At 41.1% G+C, this 22,365-nt stretch overlaps 1 protein-coding gene and 1 long non-coding RNA gene across 3 annotated transcripts in view; one reads left to right on the top strand and one right to left on the bottom strand.

Annotated features, from left to right (window-relative positions):
• Positions 1 to 568: 568 nt before the first annotated feature.
• On the bottom strand, positions 569 to 6,110 carry LOC133415477 (uncharacterized). 2 transcript variants are annotated; one of them, XR_009770132.1, is made up of 4 exons: positions 5,963 to 6,110; positions 5,791 to 5,881; positions 3,865 to 5,399; positions 569 to 3,781 (listed from the first exon to the last, which is right to left on the bottom strand). It is a non-coding gene; the product is annotated as an uncharacterized LOC133415477 (long non-coding RNA). The 2 variants fall into 2 exon arrangements; XR_009770133.1 differs by having other exon boundaries at positions 3,865 to 4,188.
• Positions 6,111 to 10,733: 4,623 nt separating this feature from the next.
• The window catches only part of LOC133415104 (alpha-1,6-mannosylglycoprotein 6-beta-N-acetylglucosaminyltransferase B-like), a 53,705-nt gene continuing 42,073 nt past the window's right edge, over positions 10,734 to 22,365 (top strand). Inside the window, 2 exon segments of the mRNA XM_061700931.1 lie at positions 10,734 to 11,045; positions 12,683 to 12,795. Of these exon segments, the coding sequence (XP_061556915.1) occupies positions 10,984 to 11,045; positions 12,683 to 12,795 (175 nt within the window). The 5' untranslated portion in view covers positions 10,734 to 10,983.

Genomic DNA, 22,365 nt, shown 5'->3' with positions numbered 1-22,365 from the left:
AGGCTCCAGCACGCCCGCGACCCTAGTGAGGAGAAGCGGCTCAGAAAATGGATGGATGGATGGATGACTGGCTCCCACTCTGTACTGAAGCTTTCTGATTTTTCTTTCTGAGGAACGGCTAAAATTATAATGTATCTTTACTGTTGGGTTTTTTTTTTTTTGTGTTTACACATACAACTCAATAATTAACACTCTATATTTAAACATCAAAATGTTACACCAAACCATATAATTTCATTTCACGAAAGTCAGCTACAGTATAATGCTAACATATAATAAGTAACAGCATATACAGACTAATGTAAGTTAGTATAGGTTTTAGCGACTATATGTACAGTATATACAGTATTCCCGGACAGAACTCCACCAGCTGCCAAGTGGTCCAGGGTGTATGCAGCCTCTCATTCAAAATCAGCTGGGATCGGCTCCAGTGGGTAATCTGGAGCCATGAACAGAATAAACAGACTGTATTGATGAATTCACTTTGGGGTCCCTCAATCCAAACAATATGTGAATTTAAAAGAAAAAAATCAATCAATCAAGTCAATGAGATTATGTATTACATGATTTTAATGAAATTGCCAATATACAGTGGGTACGGGAAGTATTCAGACACTCTTAAAACTTTCACTCTTTGTTATATTGCAGCCATTTACTAAAATCATTTGGAGTTCATTTTTCCCCTCATTAATGTACAACGTACACAGAGCACCCCACATTGACAAAAAAAAAGGGAATTGTTGACATTTTTGCAGATTTATTAAAAAAGAAAAACTGAAATATCACACAGCCCTAAGTATTCAGACCCTTTGCTGTGACACTCATATATTTAACTCAGGGTGCTGTCCATTTCTTCTGATCATCCTTGAGATGGTTCGACACCTTCATTGGAGTCCAGCTGTGTTTGATTATACTGATTGGACTTGATTAGGAAAGCCACACCCCTGTCTATATAAGCCCTTACAGCTCACAATGCATGTCAGAGCAAATGAGTATCATGAGGTCAAAGGAACTACCTGGAGAGCTCAGACAGAATTGTGGCAAGGCACAGATCTGGCCAAGGTTACACTTTTTTTTTTTTTTTTGCTGTACTTAAGGTTCCTAAGAGTACAGTGGCCTCCATAATCCTTAAATGGAAGACGTTTGGGACGACCAGAATCCTTCCTAGAGCTGGCCGTCCGGCCAAACTGAGCAATTGGGGGAGAAGAGCCTTGGTGCGAGAGGAAAGAAGTACCCAAAAATCACTGTGGCTCAGCTCCAGAGATGTAGTCGGGAGACAGGCAAAAGTTCTAGAAAGTCAACCATCACTGCAGCCCTCCACCAGTCGGGGCTTTATGGCAGAGTGGCCCGGCGGAAGCCTCTCCTCAGCGCAAGACTCGAAAGCCCTTGTGTATATATTTGCATATATTGATGGCCAAAGCACGCAAAAAAAAATCACTTTTTAAAAACAATAATACCATTTTTCTTTCATAATGCACTATTTTTAGACTATAAATCTCAACAACAACAACAATAATAATAATAATTACTACTATTATTATTATTATTATACAATATTTCGTGTTAACATTGCAGTATATGGGCAGCCTTCGTGGTTACATCATCATCAAAAATAAAATCAGTCAATCAGAAAATCATGCAGATAGGTTTTGCACTTTGTACAAAATACAGACACACTTATTTCTTTGTGTTATAACATAATTCCAATTAATTTATCAGATTCAGACATCCTCAATATTCATTCACCATATGTTCAACATTTTTAAGTGCATAATTAGGTTCCTTTTTAAACTATTGGACAAATACTTTGAACCATTTCGCTTTATCTTGTTGTACTGTAATTTTTAAAGAATGCAGATTTTTTTATTTTTTTATTTTATAATTTTTTTTAAAATGCGGATTAATGTACAGACTTCCGGATGGCTTCGAGGAAATTCTGGTCCACCATCCGGCGTCTCAGGAGGGGGAAGTAGTGCACCATCAACAATGTGTATAGTGGGGATGGGGCAACGCGTGGACATCGGGGACAGTGCCTCTGGATTGGCAGACTGGGGTGGTAGTCCCCCTTTTTAAGAAGGGGGACCGGAGGGTGTGTTCCAACTACAGGGGGATCACACTCCTCAGCCTCCCTGGTAAGGTCTATTCAGGGGTGCTGGAGAAGAGGGTCCGTCGGGAAGTCAAATCTCAGATTGAGGAGGAGCAGTGTGGTTTTCCTCCTGGCCATGGAACAGTGGATCAGCTCAACACCCTCGGCAGGGTCCTCGAGGGTGCATGGGAGTTCGCCCAACCAGTCTTCATGTGTTTTGTAGACTTGGAGAAGGCGTTCGACCGTGTCCCTCGGGAAGTCCTGTGGAGGGTGCTTTGGGAGTATGGGGTACCAAACCCCCTAATACGGGATGTTCGGTCCCTGTACGACCGGAGTCAGAGTTTGGTCTGCATATCCGGCAGTAAGTCTGACTTGTTTCCGGTGAGGGTTGGACTCCGCCAAGGCGGCCCTTTGTCACCGATTCTGTTCATAACTTTTATGGACAGAATTTCCAGGCGCAGCCGAGGCGTGGAGGCGTGAACCGGTTTGGTGGCCTCAGTATAGCATCTCTGATTTTTGCAGATGATGTGGTTCTGTTGGCTTCATCAGGCCGTGATCTCCAACTCTCACTGGAACAGTTCGCAGCAGAGTGTGAAGCGGCTGGAATGAGAATCAGCACCTCCAAATCTGAGACCATGGTCCTCAGTCAGAAAAGGGGGGCGTGCCCTCTCCAGGTCGGGGATGAGATCCTGCCCCAAGTGGAGGAGTTCAAGTATCTTGGGGTCTTGTTCATGAGTGAGGGAAAAATGGAACGGGAGATTGACAGGTGGATCGGTGCAGCGTCTGCAGTGATGCGGGCTTTGTATCGGTCCGCTGTGGTAAAGAAGGAGCTAAGCCGAAAGGCGAAGCTCTCGATTAACTGGTCGATCTCGCTGTGCGTCGTGACCGAAAGAACAAGATCCCGGATACAAGCGGCCGAAATGAGTTTCCTCCGCAGGGTGTCCGGACTCTCCCTTAGAGATAGTGTGAGAAGCTTGGTCATCCGGGAGGATCTCAGAGTACAGACGCTGCTCCTCCACATCGAGAGGAGCCAGATGAGGTGGCCGGGGCATCTGATTCGGATGCCTCCCTGGTGAGGTGTTCCGGGCACGTCCCACCGGGAGGAGACCCCGGGGATGACCCAGGACACGCTGGAGAGACTACATCCTTCGGCTGGCCTGGTAACGCCTCGGGATCCCCCGGAAGAGCTGGATGAAGTGGCTGGGGAGAGGGAAGTCTGTGGACATCCCTGCTAAAGCTACTGCCCCTGCGAACCGACCTCGGATAAGCGGTAGAAAATGGATGGATGGATGGATGGACAACTATAACACTCACCAGTAAATTCAAACTTGTTTGGTTTGTATCATTACATGATAAATGTCACCACTATGGCATGTAGCATCAGACAGACCCACTGGAGTTTGTCTTTACTTCCGGATGCATTTTTTGACTCTTTAACCATGACTACCTTTTGACTGGAGACATATTTCCCGAGTATCCATAATGAGCAGTTATAAATTTGGTTTCCTCTTGGTGCTTTTATTGTACTTGTGATATTGTAGCGGCCATATTGGTCAACTTTTTCATTTGATCTTATTGAGTCCGTTAACCGGTCATCTCCCTTGAACCACTGGATTTTACCAGGGCTGGAAACTCCATGGAACCAGCACTCTGCAATAGACTCATTAATGAAGTAGTTCTGATTTCCAAGGCAGTCTGGAGTGATAAAGAACCATTAGAAGATTAAAAACAAGGCTGCAGATTATACACACATGAATGATCATAACAAGCAAGCTCACCTTGTACGGTAATGTTAGTGGTGCTGGAATTGATTCCCACTTGTCCACGAAATTTGCAGATGTACTGTCCTTGGTGGATGGGCATTATGTTTAAGAGTGTCAGAGTGAGCGTATGGTGGGAATCATCCGTTTTGTTCAGACACACAACTGCAGAGTCATTGTTCTTGACCTTAGAGTCAAATAACATTTTGTTGGGTCTAATCCAAGAAAATAATTTAACATCCAAGAACTCGTCCGAGGTGGCATTGCATGTCAGTGTTACATTGTCCCCGCAGCGGACCACCATGTCAGGAGTTGTCCTCACAGCCACATCTGCCATCACAGCTTTATGTAGAGATAATAAAAATCATTTTATAGTTCATATAAAATTAGTGAATATTAAGTTTTTCAGAAATATGAAAAGGATTCAATCTCGGACAGGAACTTCAACCACAAGTGCATTCCTGTCACTTGATGTGTGAAGACGCATAGTTGTTTGCACAAAAATGGTTACTGAGCTAGAAAGCACACATCAAGGGTTTTAAAATGAGTGTTAGTAATAATTTGGGGTGGTCAATTATGATGGTCAACACATTTTTATCATCATCGACATCATCATATTGATTCATGTATGGTATATTGGCAATAAATCAATAACTTTTGAGGTACATTATGAGTAAATTTGGTTTTTTGCAAATTGAATTTTGTCCTTTTCACCTTTGGATTATCAAAGTAAATTGAGATGTCAGTGACAGGGGTGAGCAAAGAGTACCACACCTATTGACCTGGGCCTTGCTCAAGGGCATCTTGTCCTCAGCCTCCCAGTTCATGGATGTCAAATGTACGACCCGTGGTTCATAAGCCGCCTACCAAGCCGTCCAAACCGGCCTGTGAGGATGATTTTTGCAAAGTGTTGCAAACTTAACTGCAATTTTTCAATAAAATTAACTGTTTGCTAATTTTATCCATGGGGGTCTCATTCATAATATTGCTGATATTGCACTATTTTTGTTAAGAAATTTCAGATTGCTGTTATGATTTGCAATAAGATCAAAATCAATACTCTAAATGTGAATATTTACAGAATGTACTTGTAATTGTTTTTGCACAAAAACAATAGGACAACGTGGAATAGTCGTTGTTTATAGTTTACATTTGGCCACGAATATACTGCTCCGGCCCACTTGAGATCAAACTGTGGTGAACGTGGCCTTTGAACTAAAACTAGTTTGACAGTGTTTGTGGGCCCCTTTCCCCCTGACATCTTTTTTTCCCTCTGTTCTTCATATTATATTGAAGCAACCAAGGCATTTTCATGCATGGTACATTGTCATTACTTGGTCGCTCTTTTTGGAGGCAAAAACTGTGCCAGATTTTGAGGGTATTTCTTGACGATCTTGAACAGCCCTCTTCAGATCACATTTAAAGGAGAATTTAGGCCAGTTATGTCATGTAATGTGTCCTTATCTTCATCCAACATACTGTATGTATCCCACTACTGCCATCTGCAGCTCAATGGATTTAGTACAGTATTCAAAGTGAAACCAGCGCAGATCCTACCACAAAAACAAAAGAATTTGAATTATTATATTTAATGACATTTATTTTTACTCGTGTTGCACCTGCACTGTATACAACTTATTTCTTCATGTGAAACTTTCTGTCCCACTTTTTAACGTTGCAAATGTCCCAGGCATTCAATGTGACGAATCTAAAATAACACCTACATCCCTCAATTGTGTTAGTAGCATAAGATAAAGAGAAAAAACGTGTAGCAGATGGAACTAACACATGCCTAAAAAGAATCAAGAGTTTTACTCACTACCCCTGTTTCTCCATATTATCCGATATATAATTTTCTATTACTATCCACAGACGGGTTTGAGACAAATCATTTTACAAATTAACTATACTCTAACATGCATTCAATGTTGGAAAAGCACTCACCTGTCGTGGCGACTGTCATAGTAAACCACATGATGGAAAACCAGTGGAAAAAACGTGTCCTCACAGCAGAGGAGAAAATGCTTCTTTTTAACTGTACAATTGTATCATTTTTCATATTAGAAGTGAAAACAACTTCAAGGTTCAAACATATTTGTCGATGGTCTTTACTTACCATGGTGTTCTTCTGAACACAAGATGAAGGTTGTTTTTTTTTTTTTTTTGGAAATCCAGGGGAAGCTTTCTGCAGTATTAGAGCCACTTAATCTGAGAGAGCCTCATGCAGGATTTCTCATCTGCGTTTATAACAAAACCTCAGGCGTGGTGTGATGTGTTTGTTTGAACATGTCCCGGAATGACAGTTGAGGCTTGTGAGTGCAGTGAAAGTCCTTCCCTGTTCAAACATGTTAACGAAACTCTTTAGGGCACTACTGTTTGCATTTCACGGTAGGCCTTTGAACAAGTCAAAAGACGCTACCTCTGCGTTATCCAATTTCATCACAAGTAACCTAAATTTTCTGCATTCATCTTGGCTGATTTGTTTTGGACACAAGTTGAGAAAAATAGAAATTGGGGTTCGTGTAATGAGAGAGATTTTGTCCTTGAGCCACAAATGCCAAATAAATAATCAGAGGTGACAAATGTACTCAAACTCTGTAAGTAGAAGTACAGATAATTGTTTAAAAAAATTCTACTGTTTTATGTGTAATGTAGGTAAAAATTAGTCTGTGACCTGGTTTGAGATCTATACGGTTTGTCAATTAAATGCAATATACCACATACCACTTGCAAAATGGGTGGAATTTGCCCTTGTTGTGACTTAGAAATTATTTTCATTATTCAAGTACCTGCTCACTACATGGTTGGTACAGGCCCACTCATCTCAGGAAAAATGTCTGAGGAACAATGTGGCGATGTCTTGTGCAAAGTTTAATTAAGCTTGGCATCACCTGCCAAACTCAGAGGAGTTGAGGAATAAACATCTTCAATATATTTGTGGAGAAATTCCAAAGAATAGTGCTGTGTTTGGACCGATTTCGTGGAGGTTGGTGTCAAACCTGTGGCCCGGGGGCCAGGTGTGGCCCACAAAAGCAAATCATGTTCATCTACTTTATGTTTCTTGGTAAAATCTATTTAAAAATTGCTAATATTAACTTTCAATAATGTTGAGAGATTGCAAACATTTTGTGTTACCAAGCCACTTTAAAAAAATCAACTGAACAAAAGTGGAACATTTAATTGTTTGCTTGACTTTGTAATTCTAAACTAGTTATCATCTTTCGATTATACAGCTATGTGGTTTCACATTCATAAAGGCACTCTAAGAAAACCATAACTCCAGTGTGGGCTGTGACAAAAATGAGTTTAACACCCCTGGTGAAAAGCTTCCACGTGTTGTTCTTTTACAACAATACTTAACTATATTTCTAATTTTCAATGTAACTGTGGATGAAACAGCAAAGCTCGCATTCATTGTTGACAAAATGTGCGCGAGCCACGAGCATTGCTCGTGGGGAACATAGTGGATCAAGATTCTACTATTTTGAATGGTATGACAATGCAAACAGAACCTGAGTGGAATAAAAATAATAAAACATGTTTTTGATACAAAATAACTAATGTGTATTAACTGTATAAATGCTTCATTCTCTTGCCATTTGAACCGTGACCCCTCTTCTCATGTCATTATTAAGTCATAAAAATGCCATAGCTATACAGTGTAAGTACATGTATCCAGGATAATTGCGATAATGATTCGTCAGATAGATATATATAGATATATGTTAGACATCAATATTTTCTCTGTCTCTGTTGTTGAGGCTTTGATTTTAAGGATTTTCATTTGACAAAGGTCTTTTATTCAAATCAACCATCAACAGGTTTCATTGCACTAAAATAGATTCCCTACATACAGTATACTGTAATGTTTCTTTTCATAACTTTAGATCGAACTGCATTACAGGACCCATTGAATGTTGCTCCTCCACTTCCCCCAACGCCAGGAGTGACTTCAATATTTTTTTTTTGTCCTTGGGCATTTGCTTAATGAGGATTGATTGATTGTTTGATTGATTGCTTGAAGATGAGGAAATTCAACGCATACCGAGGAATAAGCACTCAAGTTGTTGGACAAGAATACAGTGCACAATGGTGCTGCTATGACTGATGAATGCAGAAGGAAGGAATGGTGCTTGTGTGACTGGACCAGGTGAAGCAGTGTAAGACTAGCTACAATCGCTAAAAAATAAATAAAAAAAGATGATCTCTCAGTTAAAATCAATTTCTGACAGTCCCAGTAGAGGACAAAAGCCTTTTTTTGTAATTCATTAATACTGTATTGCCTTATAAATGGCTGGCAACCAATCCATTCCCTGTGTCTGCAGCCAAAGTCAGCTAGGATAGGCCCGAGCTCACCTGTGACCCTTATGAGGTCAAGTGGTACAGAAAATGGATAGCTTGGTAGATAAAGTCATTATTTTAAACTAAAACTACAGCATTGTTGCTTTGGAATCACTTTTTAGAGAATCCCTCCTCCGACCATGAACATTTTATTATTTTTACAGCCCCGCAAATGTGGAAAAGGTGAATGTTACTAACCAGTTGTGCATTATGCCTAGTGGGCTTGTTGGGAAATTACACAACATCAGGACCTCATTCAGAGGGAAAACGGTGCTCTGCTGCCTCTTACACGCAGGAGTGCTCCACGACGATTCTGTACAACACGATCCCCGCCTGTGTGGAGTTTGCATGTTCTCTCCGTGCCTGCGTGGGTTTTCTCCGGGCACTCCGGTTTCCTCCCACATCCCAAAAATATGCATTAATTGGAGACTCTAAATTGCCCGTAGGTGTGACTGTGAGTGCGAATGGTTGTTTGTTTGTATGTGTCCTGCGATTGGCTGGCAACCAGTTCAGGGTGTACCCCGCTTCCTGGGATAGCTGGGATAGGCTCCAGCACGCCCGCGACCCTAGTGAGGATAGGCGGCTCAGAAAATGGATGTATAAAAACTAAATTCCAAAGTGTTAGAGAATTTTCAAAACATTACACTCAAGAAGTAAAACAATGCCCCAGATTTGCACCACTATACGCTACTGTATAGTAATTTAGATAGTATATAGTAATTTAGAAAAAATTTTAGATAGTATAGTAAGTTAGATCCACAGTAGCGTCACTATACGCTACTGTAGCATATAGTGACGCTACTGTGGATCTAACCGTGTCTTAGCAACTTGCATTTCCGGGTTCCCCCCAAAACCATTCAAATAATGTACACTAGAAAGTAAACCTATTATTGTGTTTTACAACAAGACTTAACTATATTTATAATGTACTTGTGGCTAAAAAAGCGAAGCCTGTGACCAAACTGTTTACGGGCCGTATCTGTACGTACGTTTGTGCCTCTCACCGGCCGTTCAAATAAGCAAGCATCTTTTAAAATACTGTATCGCTCTCAACTATTCATCTATCTTTTTTTAATCATTGAATAAATGTGTTAAAGTACAACATACTGTTTGTGCAGCATCAAATGCGCATTCACATAGCCAATGGCTGAGGGGATTGCTTCGCGGACGTGGAAGATGTTTTTCGTCCTGCTCTTGTTCCTCTTTTTCCATCTCAATCATGCTTTTTGTGTCACGTCTCCAGACCTTAGCTGTATGTCACCGGCGATCGATGTCCGTAGGGAGATTAGGGAGAGAGCCTCTCCGCATCATGACAGGTGGTGAAGCGACAGCAGCGTTACGACACTCAGTTATATTCATGTGCATAAAGGTTCTCGCAAACCACATCGCTGGGTCACTATCAAGTTAATTCCCAAGGCCACTAGCAAGTTAATTCCCACACACACACACACACACACACACACACACAAACACACACGCACACACACACACACACACACACACACATTAAAAAATGAGATAAACAAAAGCAATAAAAACAGATCAGTAAGGACGAGAGTACTGGGTCGTGACCACGTGACCACCCACACCGCTGTTGGCAGCCAACGGCTTCTCGAAAAGAGGTAGCTATTGGTCCATCCATCCATCCATTTTCTACACCGCTTATCCTCACGAGGGTCACGGGTATGCTCGAGCCTATCTCAGCTAACTGGCGGCAGGAGGCGGGGTACACACTGAACTGGTTGCCAGCCAGTCGTAGGGAACATATAAACAAACAACCATTCACACTCACATTCATACCTACGGACAATTTACAATCGTCAATTAACCTACCATGCTTGTTTTTAGGATGTGGGAGGAAACCGGAGTACACGGAGAAAACCCACGCAGGCATGGGGAGAACATGCAAACTCCACACAGGTGAGCCCGGATTTGAACCGGGGTCCTCAGACCTGTGAGGCAGATGTGCTAACCAGTCATCCACCGTTCCACCTAAAAATTGGTCATTTGTGGCAATTTTATTCTTGTTTTTGTTTCCACAGTAATTATTGTGTGACTTATGCTACATAAATGCAAAATAATATTTGTATTGAGGTTTTCACAACTACGATCCACTCATTGCTCGGAAAAATGTTTCATTTCCTTGCCGTCATTTCCTTCTACATTTTAGGTGTGCCACCAACTGGGCCAGTGCGGAAAATGAATCGGGCATTCACTAAATATAAAAAAAATTAACTATTGAAGACCAGCAAGATGTTAGAGGAGCTGACAAGCTTTATCAGCGTTTTGTCATCTCCTCTAGTGTTGTCTATAAAACATTATTATATTTTTGTTTTTAACTAAAAAGAACAAAAAATAAAACGTGGCTTTAGCTTTAAATCAACAAATTGTGCTCCCATGAGCCACGTTTCACCTCATTTTCCAGTAAGACTCGCTAGATGGAGCTCTTATACGACTTTAACAAGTGTTGCCCATTTCACGAATCCGCCAGTAGCGTGTTGTTCATACCCTCCGTACACAGTTGTGAGCATAAGCTGCGTCCTGGACGAACAGTACACAAGATGCACGTCTGACATGCAGTTGGTCGCTTGAGACGGGCGGATACAGCATCACCGGGAGACACTGAGCCGCAGTATGCATCGGAGGGTGGAGTTGGACCAGAGCATAGAAGCGTGGAAGTTTTATTTTTGGTGACACTCTTGATCGCTTGCCGCCACTTGCCCGATTTAAAGTTATGCGTTCGAGTTCTGGGCTCCCCCGCACCCACGGCACGGTGAATGGACCTGCGTGTGCACAATGATGAGCAGCGATCTTTCCATTATGACGAGGAGATGTCTTCTCACTTACAAACCTTTCAGGTAAGCAAAAGCGAATGAGCCAATCACGTGTTTTGCTTATGTTAAATGCGTCGTTCCATATTTCAAATCATACTTTGAAATTGAAACAAATTCATGATGAATTATACATACAGTAATGACAAATCGAAGGAGCTAAGTGTTTTTTTTGGGGGGGGGGGGGAAAGTAGGACAATTTTAGTGATGAAGGCGTATATATTTTTTTAAAGGTTTATGCAGAAAGATTACAGATGCACAAGTTACCAAGTATATTTCTTTAGGTATTGTCTGAACGTTTTACACCCCACAGTACTTTGTCAAATTAGACTGGTTACTTTTCGAACCTCCATGGGTGACGAAACGAGAAAAGATTTAATAGAGAGTGTTGAAGTCAACCGAGGTTGGAATTATGTATTGACTGATTGGCTGATATCTTGGGGATTTATAAAGCAGTGTACGAACCAGAGAGGATTAAGGACGAGAACGCAATAGATTCGGAGAGGCAAGATATTCCCCATTGCCGATGGCCTTATCTGAGAGAATCGTTTAATGTTGTCTGCTCCAAGAAATATTGATGGATAATGCCTTGTGTCTTGTACCAGCCTAAAAACCACAAGCTTTCAAAAATTCTCCACTTAATCTTAAAAAGACATAGAGGTATTTTTTTTAAAAATATATCATTAGCTAATTTAATATTCTTTTGTTAGTCAGTCCGTAACATTAACAAAGGTATGGGAACGAGTTGTTTTAGAGCCTGAGTTAATAAAAAGAAAAACTCCTTTGAGGGGAGAAGTTCATTTTTTCATTGTGCCAAGTTATCAAAATGAGTAACTTGTACTTAAATACAAAAGTTTTACTAAAGGTACTAAAGTAAAGGGTTTATATCAGTATTTTTACCGGATTATTTTCTGACTCAAGTATCTTTACTTCTACTCAAGTACTGAGTGTGAGTACTTCTGCCACCTGCACTTATGAAATGCTGACAAGTACTAAATCGACACTTCCTGCACAATACAAGGAAATCCAGTTGTATATATTAAAAAATGTCATATCTAACTCATTGGAAAAGTACAACATGTTTATTATTGTGGTTGTAGTTGAAATTCCAAACACCTCTCATGTTACAGTGCAGTTCTACATATACCTTTGTCTCAGTGTCTCTCAAAACTGATCATAATTATTACCCCAGCTCTTCTATTGGATTTCTTTAGAATGTGCAGGTGTTTCTGTTGCTGTGGTCATTGAATGTTGATGTTCAGATTGTACTGTCACTGTTTTGCCATGTATGCATTCAAGAAAAAAATATATAGGTTTTGCTTTACAGATGCGGCGGTCATGCGGTTTAGTGAAAGCGTAGTTTGCAAAGAAGTTTTTAGTCTTTCAATGTAAGATCTAATTGGTACGAAATATTTCTTTCCAAGCTTATGAACCTCTGTTTGGACTCCCTCCCAAGTACAGCTCCCTCAGCACAGTGAAATCCTCATGTAATGGGCAGAGAGATTTGAATTTAACACAAGTGGCCCACGTGTGGGTTGATGGGTACAGTGTAAAAGTCTCACACTGGACATAAACTTTGACAGCAACTAAAATTGCGTATGCTGTGTGTACATTATGTTGCTTCATCTCTGACGTTGTCTCTTTTGTCTCCTCTTCTCTTTTAGGATTTTCGTGGTGGGAATTGGATTCTTCAGTCTGTGCTTTCTAATGACCTCTCTCGGGGGGCAGTTCTCAGCCAAGCGACCCTCAGATTCCCCTTTCACCACACGAGCCGAAGGTAGGCCTGCAGTTCTACACCGGGGGATTTTGGCAGTGTCTATAGTGGCTGTGGTTCATGCTGGTAATGGACAAGCAACATCATGCTGAGAGCTGCGTGGGGCTTTCTTGATTGCTGCATAGCAGGCTGGCAGACCCCCTCGCTTTGTTCATCAGGAGTCCATCATGTTCATCGTCTATCTCTAGATGGGTAACTCTTATTTGATCTACGCTTTTGTCTTCTTTTTGCATAAATAAGAGCTTTCATATGCACATCAAGATCGATGGATCAATAAGAGGTCGGGATGCTTCAGTTGGATAGATTCTTGACAACAAAGTTGCTCAGATTCTTTTCTCAGGTTATGCGGCATGTGTTGTTAGGCAACTTATTTTAGGCACAATACGTAAAATACAATCATTTGGGCTCCAATGCCCAATAATTCCGACGGGGTAGGCCAGCAACCCCACTAGTTGGTTTGAATGGTAAACAAGAGGGTGACAGCGATGGGTCGAGAGCCAGCAAGAACAGGAAGTGCATATTGGACTCTACAGAAAAAAAAAGTGCCGCTCCCTTCGGGCCGGGCGAATAATCGATTTGACTGATTAATTAAAGGTTACTTTTCAGGTTGAATCATTGTTTTTGTGTTTAAACCGCGTCTGTTGTTAAAAACACATTCCTGCGGATGTGTCTCTATGGATACTGACACATTTCCCACAGACACAGTCAGGGAGAAAGTCTTCAGAGTAGAGACAAAGTTGGGACCAACTCCTTCTGCCATTTTCACTTTTAGGTTACCAGGATGTACTTTTGTCCATTTTTTCATTTTTTACCCAAAATGAGAAAAAAGCCACATTAAAAATAATAATCAATCTTGCCAAGCCATTGTGTACGGACAAACCGTACACAATGGCTGGGGGGATGGAATGATCAGAAGAATCGTCAGACAGAGGCAATGATGTTTTTTGTAAAATCGTAGGTCTAGAGGTAAATAAATGTTATTTTTCTTTAATAAGCAAAATTAATTTATAGTGTTTCAGAAAAGAGCTCTTTATAAAGTATTCCACCATCACTGCTGACCTAGCCTGAACCTTCATGAGATAACTTTAAGGATAAGTAAATCTTCTGGAATCCATCCATCCATCCATCCATCCATCTTTCCATCCATTTTCTGTAGTGAGTGAATTGGAGGCGATCCCAGCTGCCAGTGGGTGAGAGGCAGGGTCCACCCTGGACAATCCAGTCCAGTCCAGTACAGTCCAGTCCAGTCCATGTAACATAGAAGTGATATATTTGTGCTTAAGCAACAAATACATTATTGCAGGACTTGTCATAGACATTCTTTAAGCGTCACAGAGGATTGAAATCGGAATTTGTATGTAAATTAGTTTTATGACAAGACTCCAAGGGGTCAACTCTTCTTTATTATATTGACAAGTTTACAATCTACCATAACATGAAAATTGTTACTGAGAGAGAAAGCTGTTATCTTTCTAAGCACGTTGTCAGTGTTTCCGCTTTGTGCCTGTGCATATAAATGGCCAGAGCACTAGCCATTTGGAAGAGTCACTGCTAGCTTTTTGGACCACCTTCTCACCTTTTATCTGTGTCTGGCATGCTGTTGACATGGTGTGTCATTCTCTGTCGCTAATATCAGCTGGCAGAAAACTTGTAAGCGACGCCTCTGTCTATCATAATCCATTTGTCTTGTATTTACCAAAATATTGGCATAATTCCTTTATCTGTTATCGCTTTTGAAATAATAGAGACACTACTGTTATCTTCATTATCTACCTCTTGCTTTTAAGTTGTTCGATACCATTGAAATATTATTGAATGAGTTTACATGGATGGTTGAATAATTGGTGCAGTGCCCCTGAGTGCACTTTAAAGTGTAACAAGCAGGGGAAACTCCAGTGATGTGTACTGGGTGTGCTTACATAAAACAATTCAAAGGTTCTTGCTCATTAATGAAGCCCTATATCCAGACTTGTAGAAGATGGTGGGTTGTAGACGACAGGAGAGCTGTCTGATTAATTTAGCACTCACGCTATAGCCAGGGGAAGGCTTGTTTGCCCTTTAGCTCATTAAAATCAGCCTTACTGCAAGCCATGGAACCTCAGTCTATGTAAATCCTCAACATATATATACATATATATATATATATATATATATATATATATATATATATATATATATATACACATATATACATCCATAAACATGTTGGTGAAAGTGCCTTGGTAGCACTGTACACACTTCCAGTACCTACTCAGCCTGAAACTTTGACTCGTAATGCAAATCCACACACATACTACATACAGTACAGGTGTTTATGCAGAAAATCCTATCAGATACAAATAGGATGAAACACAGTATAGGACCAGTGAATGGTACTGAGTGTGAAATTGCCTTTTTCTGCTCTCTCGACCAATTTCATTGTTTTTCTTTCTCCTGATTGTTCACTCCCTTGCTCTTTACATTGTTTTTATCAGATTTAAAAAAACACAATCTTCACTGCCAATAATAGGGAAAAGAAGCTGCCAAAGTCCAACCTTGGTTTCATTATCCCTCATGTTTTTGGGAGATTTTGGTCCAGTAAAACAAAGGTTGAACTTTTTGGCCAGAGTGTAATTCTAAAGTGTATGTTTGACACAAACACCACACTTGTCACGACCAAAAGAACAGCATACCTACAGTGAAGCATGGTGGTGGGAGGATCATGCTTTGGCGCTGTTTTTCTTCAGTTGGAAATGGCACCTGAGTCAAGGTGTAAGGAATTATGAACATTTCAAAATAGCATCCATCCATCCATCCATCCATCCATTTTCTGAGCCGCTTCTCCTCACTAGGGTCGTGGGCGTGCTGGAGCCTATCCCAACTATCAACGGGCAGGAGGCGGAGTACACCCTGAACTGGTTGCCAGCCAATCGCAAGGCACATACAAACAAACAACCAGTCGCACTCACATTCACACCTACGGGCAAATCAGAGTCTCCAATTCATGCATGTTTTTGGGATGTGGGAGGAAACCGGAGTGCCCGGAGAAAACCTACGTAGCCATGGGGAGAACATGCAAACTCCACACAGGCGGGGATTGAACCCCGTTCCTCAGAACTGTGAGGCTGACGCTCTAACCAGTCATTCACCGTGCCGCCTTTCGAAATAGCAGTCAGTGGTAATACAGAACTTTAATTCTCAGGACATTGAATTGATCATAACTGGACTGTTCTGCAGTGATGGTTGCCTTTCTAGTTGTTTTGCCCATCTCCCGACTGCATCTCTGGAGCTCAGCCACAGCCTCTTTAGGTTCATCTTGACCTCTCTCACCAAGGCTCTTCTCCCCAAATTGCTCAGTTTGGCCAGACGGCCAGGTCTCGGAAGGGTTTCGTTCGTGCCAAACGTCTTCCATTTAAGGATTATGGTGGCCACTGTGCTCTTAAGTGCAACAGAAATTTTTTGTAACCTTGGCCAGATCTGTGCCTTGCCACAATTCTGTTTCTGAGCTCTTCAGGCAGTTCCTTTGACCTCATGATTCTCATTTGCTGTGACATGCACTGTGAGCTGTAAGGTCTTATATAGACAGGGTGTGGGTTTCCTAATCAAGTCCAATCAGTATAATCAAACAGCTGGACTCCAGTGAAGGTGTAGAAGCATCTTAAGGATGATCAGAAGAATTGGACCGCACTCGAGTTAAATATATGAGTGTCACAGCAAAGGGTCTGAATACTTATGGCTGTGTGATATTTCAGTTTTTCTTTTTTAATACATCAGCAAAAATTTCAACAATTAATTTTTTTTCTGTCAATATGGGGTGCTGTGTGTACATTAATGAGGAAAAAAAACAACTTAAATGATTTTAAGAAATGGCTGCAATATAACAAAGAGTGAAATATTTAAGGTGCTCTGAAAACTTTCCGTACCCACTGTACATCCATCACCAGCTGTCAGGGTGTGCATACTTGTGCAAACACATTATCTCAGTTGTTTATTTTTACTTCCCCTTTTGAAAAGATCCATCCATCCATCCATCCATTCTCTTCCGCTTATCCGAGGTCATGTCGCGGGGGCAGCAGCTTCAGCAGGGAAGCCCAGACTTCCCTCTCCACAGCCACTTCCTCCAGCTCTTCCGAGGGGATCCAGAGGCGTTCCCAGGCAAGCCGAGAGACGTAATCTCTCCAGCGTGTCCTGGGGCATCCCCGGGGTGTCCTCCCAGTGGGACGTGCCCGGAACACATCACCAGGGAGGCGTCCGGGAAGCATCCTAAACACATGCCCGAGCCACCTCATCTGGCTCCTCTCAATGCGGCGGAGCAGCGGCTCTACTCTGAGTCCCTCCCGGATGACTGAGCTTCTCACCCTATCTCTAAGGGAGAGCCCGGACACCCTGCGGAGGAAACACATTTCGGCCGCTTGTATCCGGGATCTTGTTCTTTCGGTCACGACCCACAGCTCGTGACCATAGGTGAGGGTAGGAACGTAGATCGACTGGTAAATTGAGAGCTTCGCCTTTTGGCTTAGCTCCTTCTTTACCACAACGGACCGATACAAAGTCTGCATCACTGCAGACGCTGCACCGATCCGCCTGTCGATTTGGCGTTCCATTCTTCCCTCACTCGTGAACAAGACCCCAAGATATTTGAACTCCTCCACTTGGGGAAGGATATCATCCCCGACCTGGAGAGGGCATTCCACCCTTTTCCGACTGAGGACCATGGTCTCAGATTTGGAGGTGCTGATTCTCATCCCAGCTGCTTCACACTCGGCTGCGAACCGCTCCAGTGAGAGTTGGCGATCACGGCTTGATGAAGCCAACAGAACCACATCATCTGCAATAGATGCAATACTGAGGCCACCAAACTGGACGCCCTCTACGCCTCGGCTGTGCCTAGAAATTCTGTCCATAAAAGTTATGAACAGAATCGGTGACAAAGGGCAGCCTTGGCGCAGTCCAACCTTTTGAAAAGATAAACAAAATAATTGAGTTGTATAGTTTATAGGTCACACTGATGGAGGGAAAAGTTTTAGAATTATTTATCATGGTCTATTTTTTATATCACAAAAACCTGGTATTTATACATGTGTGTATAGACTTTTTATGTCCACTATAATAATGTGTTTAGAAATCTTATTTAGTTCCGTAAGCCAGCTGGGATTGGCTTCAGCGCCCTCTTAAACCTTAACATGATGAGTGGTATTGAAAATGGACTGATGAATGGATTTCATAAGAGGACAGAATTTTTAGAAACCATTCTGGGTATGATGCAGTTCTACATTTAATGCAACGGACACAAACCTAGCCTGGATGACACATGAGTGGATGGGAACTGTAGCCACTTTTAAAATGCATGTGTTTCCCTTAATAGGTTCTCTTGAAGGTACAGGCAACTAATGATGTGAAAAAGAAGAAGGGTGGCACAGGGATATATTTTCGACCGGAGTGGGAAGCATTAAAGACAGAGACGTTTGAGCCAAGCTATCTTGAAGGCTCCAGAGGTATACTGGCACTTTCGAATAAGCTCTTTGAAGACCACCTTCACTATGTCCTTTTAACCGGAGTTTCTTAATGCAGCATTGCCTCAAAGGCCTATGATACTTACCCTCGGCAAAGTCCACTACATGGTTTGGATGTTAATGGAACACTATTTCTCCAGCAACCTTTTATTGCTGGCACACAAACCAATGCATATTTCTTCACATAGACATGTACAGTATGGTGCAGTGAGGGTACTCTTATTTTGCGACTCTGAAATATGACACGAATAGAGAGTGGCTGGATCCAAGAGCAGTCGGAGGCAGAAGTGAAAGGATGAATAGTTTATTGATGAAAGGTAATGGCGGTGGTCCTAGGTGGGTTGGCAGGCGGCGGTGTGGATGAAGAAATTACGTGGATCAGGAACACGCGGGAGAAACACACTGGAACAAGGAGACACAGCAGTCAAAAAGGGAACGAGGAATAGGGTGACTTACAGGAGGTAAAAGGGCCGTGGTACCACTGAGAGGCAGGTTTATATACCGGTGGTGATAAGGCTGATTGGAGACAGGTGGTGTAAACAGAGAAGGGAGGGGAGAGAGAGAGAGAGTGAGAGTGAGAGCGAGAACGCAAAGCGCCCTCCCGGCTACAATAATGGAACTGCAGGCAGTATATGACAAAATCTACATGATGCATGAATCTAACTGACTCCTAACAACTTGTGCCATCGTGACATGTAGTGATAGGCATACATTTTTGGAGATGATGAAGCAAATACTAATTCCAGGATTAGAATGTTTCTTTATAATGAAATCATTCACAAAGAAATCCATAAAACAGCATTGGTGTGGACACTTATCAAAGCAAAACACTCAGCACTGCCCACATAACACGCTACAATGTACACTGTTAAAAAAAAAAAAAAAAGTTTATTTGCTTGACGTTTTAGGTGACTCACTGATTTCAGAATATATTCTAGGTTATACAGTAGGTGTCTGTCAGGATGCTTTGCAGCACCTCATTTTGCCTCAGTTTCTGAAAGATTTGGTTAATCAACAATCAATTCCACACAATTGATCTTTACTGTGCTACTTTTACTGTACTACTTCCCTACATTGAAGGAACAACCACAGTGATAATTTCCTAACTATAGTAATAAAGTAGTGGTATTACTAAGTAGGTAGTAGTCCTTGCAGTATTCACACTGCCACACACTGTTGATCGGCCCAATTGTTTCTAAAATAGGATCATCTGAATGGAAAGAGAAGAAAACGCAATGTGCTTTTTCACAAGCATACCTTGTCTTCTTTTTGTAATAACTAGCCACAACAAGAAGAAAAAAAAAATACAAAATGCATGATGCCCTCCTTTGTTTATTGTCATGTTCTGTGATTATTCTTTGGTGTGATGTCACACTATTTTACTACCTGACTCAGCTATCAGCATAGTATGCACACCGGCGGTGTAGCATAGACACAATCCAGGTCAGGCTTTCCAATTCTAAATATCATTCCCAGCTGCACTGTACCACAAGCCTAAACTGCAGTCGTGTCTCCTGTGTCTCATACTGTTTTGTTGTGGTCAGCTTTGTGGCATCACTTGCCACTTATTATCTCTTCTAACCTGAGACCAATTTTTGCCATTTTGCTTCTAATGCGTTGGGCTGCAGGTCTCAGTACACTAAGTGTTGGTTCAAATTTGGACGCACACCGTGTTGATGTAAGCCGTGCTACTTGTTTAAATTGTCTCCTGAGGATACCAGTGGGAAATGAACAGCTTAATTGCAATGGTTTCTCTAAATTAGCTGCAGAACACTTATTTGCAAGGATTGTCCATGAAGCTTGGTGATATATCTCTGCACAAAATAATCCTACAGCTGCAACTCTAAAGTGTGGTACAAAATAAATCTCTTTCTTAAATTCAACTATAACAAAAATACTTTATTAATTGAATAATTTTATGTAGTCAGTCATTGGTGATTCTGACTCAGCAAGCTCATCCGTCATTCCAGCAATGTTGATCAAAGGTTGTTTGGTTGAGCTGAAAGTGGGTCAGAAAGTTCACCGAAACAGGTTCAGGTAACATTTGCTATTCTTGTATATTTATTTTGCAGACATGCAAACTTTTTTCGCTATGGAAACAGGAAATATGTTTATGCAAATGAACATCATATTGTCCTGGTTTGGCACAGTGGGAGCACTGAGAGCATAAAAGAGAATGAAACTCATAATAACTGAGATCCTCATTGTTTGCTGTGACACACTTAAGTGAAATTAGTTGTGTTTTAATAGCCTCAAGTTTTATCAGCTAAGCTTTGTGTCTCGACACTGGAAGTTTTATTTTGTATTTTTATTTTTTTAAAGAAAAATGAATCTTACTGCAACCACCAAGTGACAATGTGATTTTATTTCTTGTGTGGATTTTAATAAAACATAACATAGCAAAAGTGCCGCCTTACAGATGCAGACAACAGCAGCTTTTGACTGAAGCTATTTAAATAGCAGAGCTTGTTTCCATTTTCAGGCTGTCAGACAGAATAATAGTGTGGAGTTGCACAGAGGATGAGGGACAGTCATTCTCTGCTCTGATAGCCTCTAGATCCGCCCCCCCCCCCCCCTCCGCAGATCTCAATCAACCCTCTCTTTAATGAATCTTTAAATTAGGAGTGAAAGCACAGGGAGAGGAGAGGAGTTTGTGTGTGTACTCAGAGGTGAGTAGAGTAGCCAAATATCGAACTCAAGTAAAAGTACTGTGACTTTCGAATAATATGACTCAGGTAAAAGTAAAAAAAGTAGTCCTCCAAATAATTACTTGAGTAAGAAAGTAGAAAAAAAAAACTGGAGTAACTCGTGAGTAACCTCTGATTATTTTTTAAAATCACAGCATTAACGTCAAATAAAATAAAAATTACTAAATAAAATAGGAATGTGCAAATTCAGCTATTGCTGAACAATATCACTTAATCTAAATCATCCATACATCCATCAATTTTCCGTACCGCTTATTCTCAATAGGGTCGCAGACGTGCCGGAGCCAATCCCAGCTATCTTCGAGCGAGAGACAGGGTATACCCTGAACTGGTCACCAGCCAATTGCAGGGCACTTATGGGCATTTTAGAGTCGCCAATTTTGACCAAGATAAATCATTAAAAAAATTAATTCCACAATTAATGTGACCTAGAATTTGTACAACTCAACTAATTTATTTTTGTATCTTTTTGAAAAAATCTTTTAAAAATCTTGTATCTTTTAAAAAATAAAATTGAGAAACAAATTACAATGAATTCTAAGTGCAAAGTTCAATTTCTATCACCCTTTATTTGTACTGTTACTATAATGCACTACATTACAGTGTTGCACCACTGCAAACTCTGACCACAAGGATGAATGAACATCTAAAATTGTGAAATTAACACCTCTCTGGCAGTACTAATCCAAACCATGAATATTACCTTTGTAAAGACAGAATATTTGTAATTTCTATCATTATATTTGGCAAGTGGTCAGAATGTTGTGGCTGGTCGGTGCTGATAACATTTATATCCAGATTTTGCATTTAGCTATGAGGTTACCTTGGTAGCCGGCTGATCTCAGAGCACAGAGCAGGCTGCAGTGCAAATGGTGGTCTAATCTAGGAAGTTGTTCAATATTGATGGTGCTGATAATGGTGTCGTTAAAGGAGATTAGCTGCTGCTATTTAAATTCGTTATTAACCAGCAGATGAGGAATCATACAGTGGAGGCTCCACAATGGCACAAAAAAGTCTAAAGTCACCCAATGTGATATTGGTAAGGAACATAATGTTTCCCAAGAGGAATTAGGAAGTGGATTAAATGGTGGCCTAATGAAAACTTGATTGCAAACATAACGTAATTTCTCGTGTATAATGCGCACCCAGGTATAATACGCATCCCCCAAAGTTGACCTCAAAATTCTGGCAAACCCTTGTATAATGCATTTTTACAATGCATGATTTTGCTTCTACCCATATGATCAAAACATGAAGTATTATCTGTATTTCGTTAGTTTTTTTTCAAAGAATTATTCTGAAGTTAAGCACTTTCTTTGAACACGTAATCCTTTTTTTAAATGATCTTGCTTTTATTTTGAAATTCACAGCCC

Source organism: Phycodurus eques, chromosome 16 (genome assembly GCF_024500275.1).
Source record: "Phycodurus eques isolate BA_2022a chromosome 16, UOR_Pequ_1.1, whole genome shotgun sequence".
NCBI lineage: Eukaryota > Metazoa > Chordata > Actinopteri > Syngnathiformes > Syngnathidae > Phycodurus > Phycodurus eques.
This window is presented reverse-complemented; position numbering and strand designations above follow the sequence as displayed.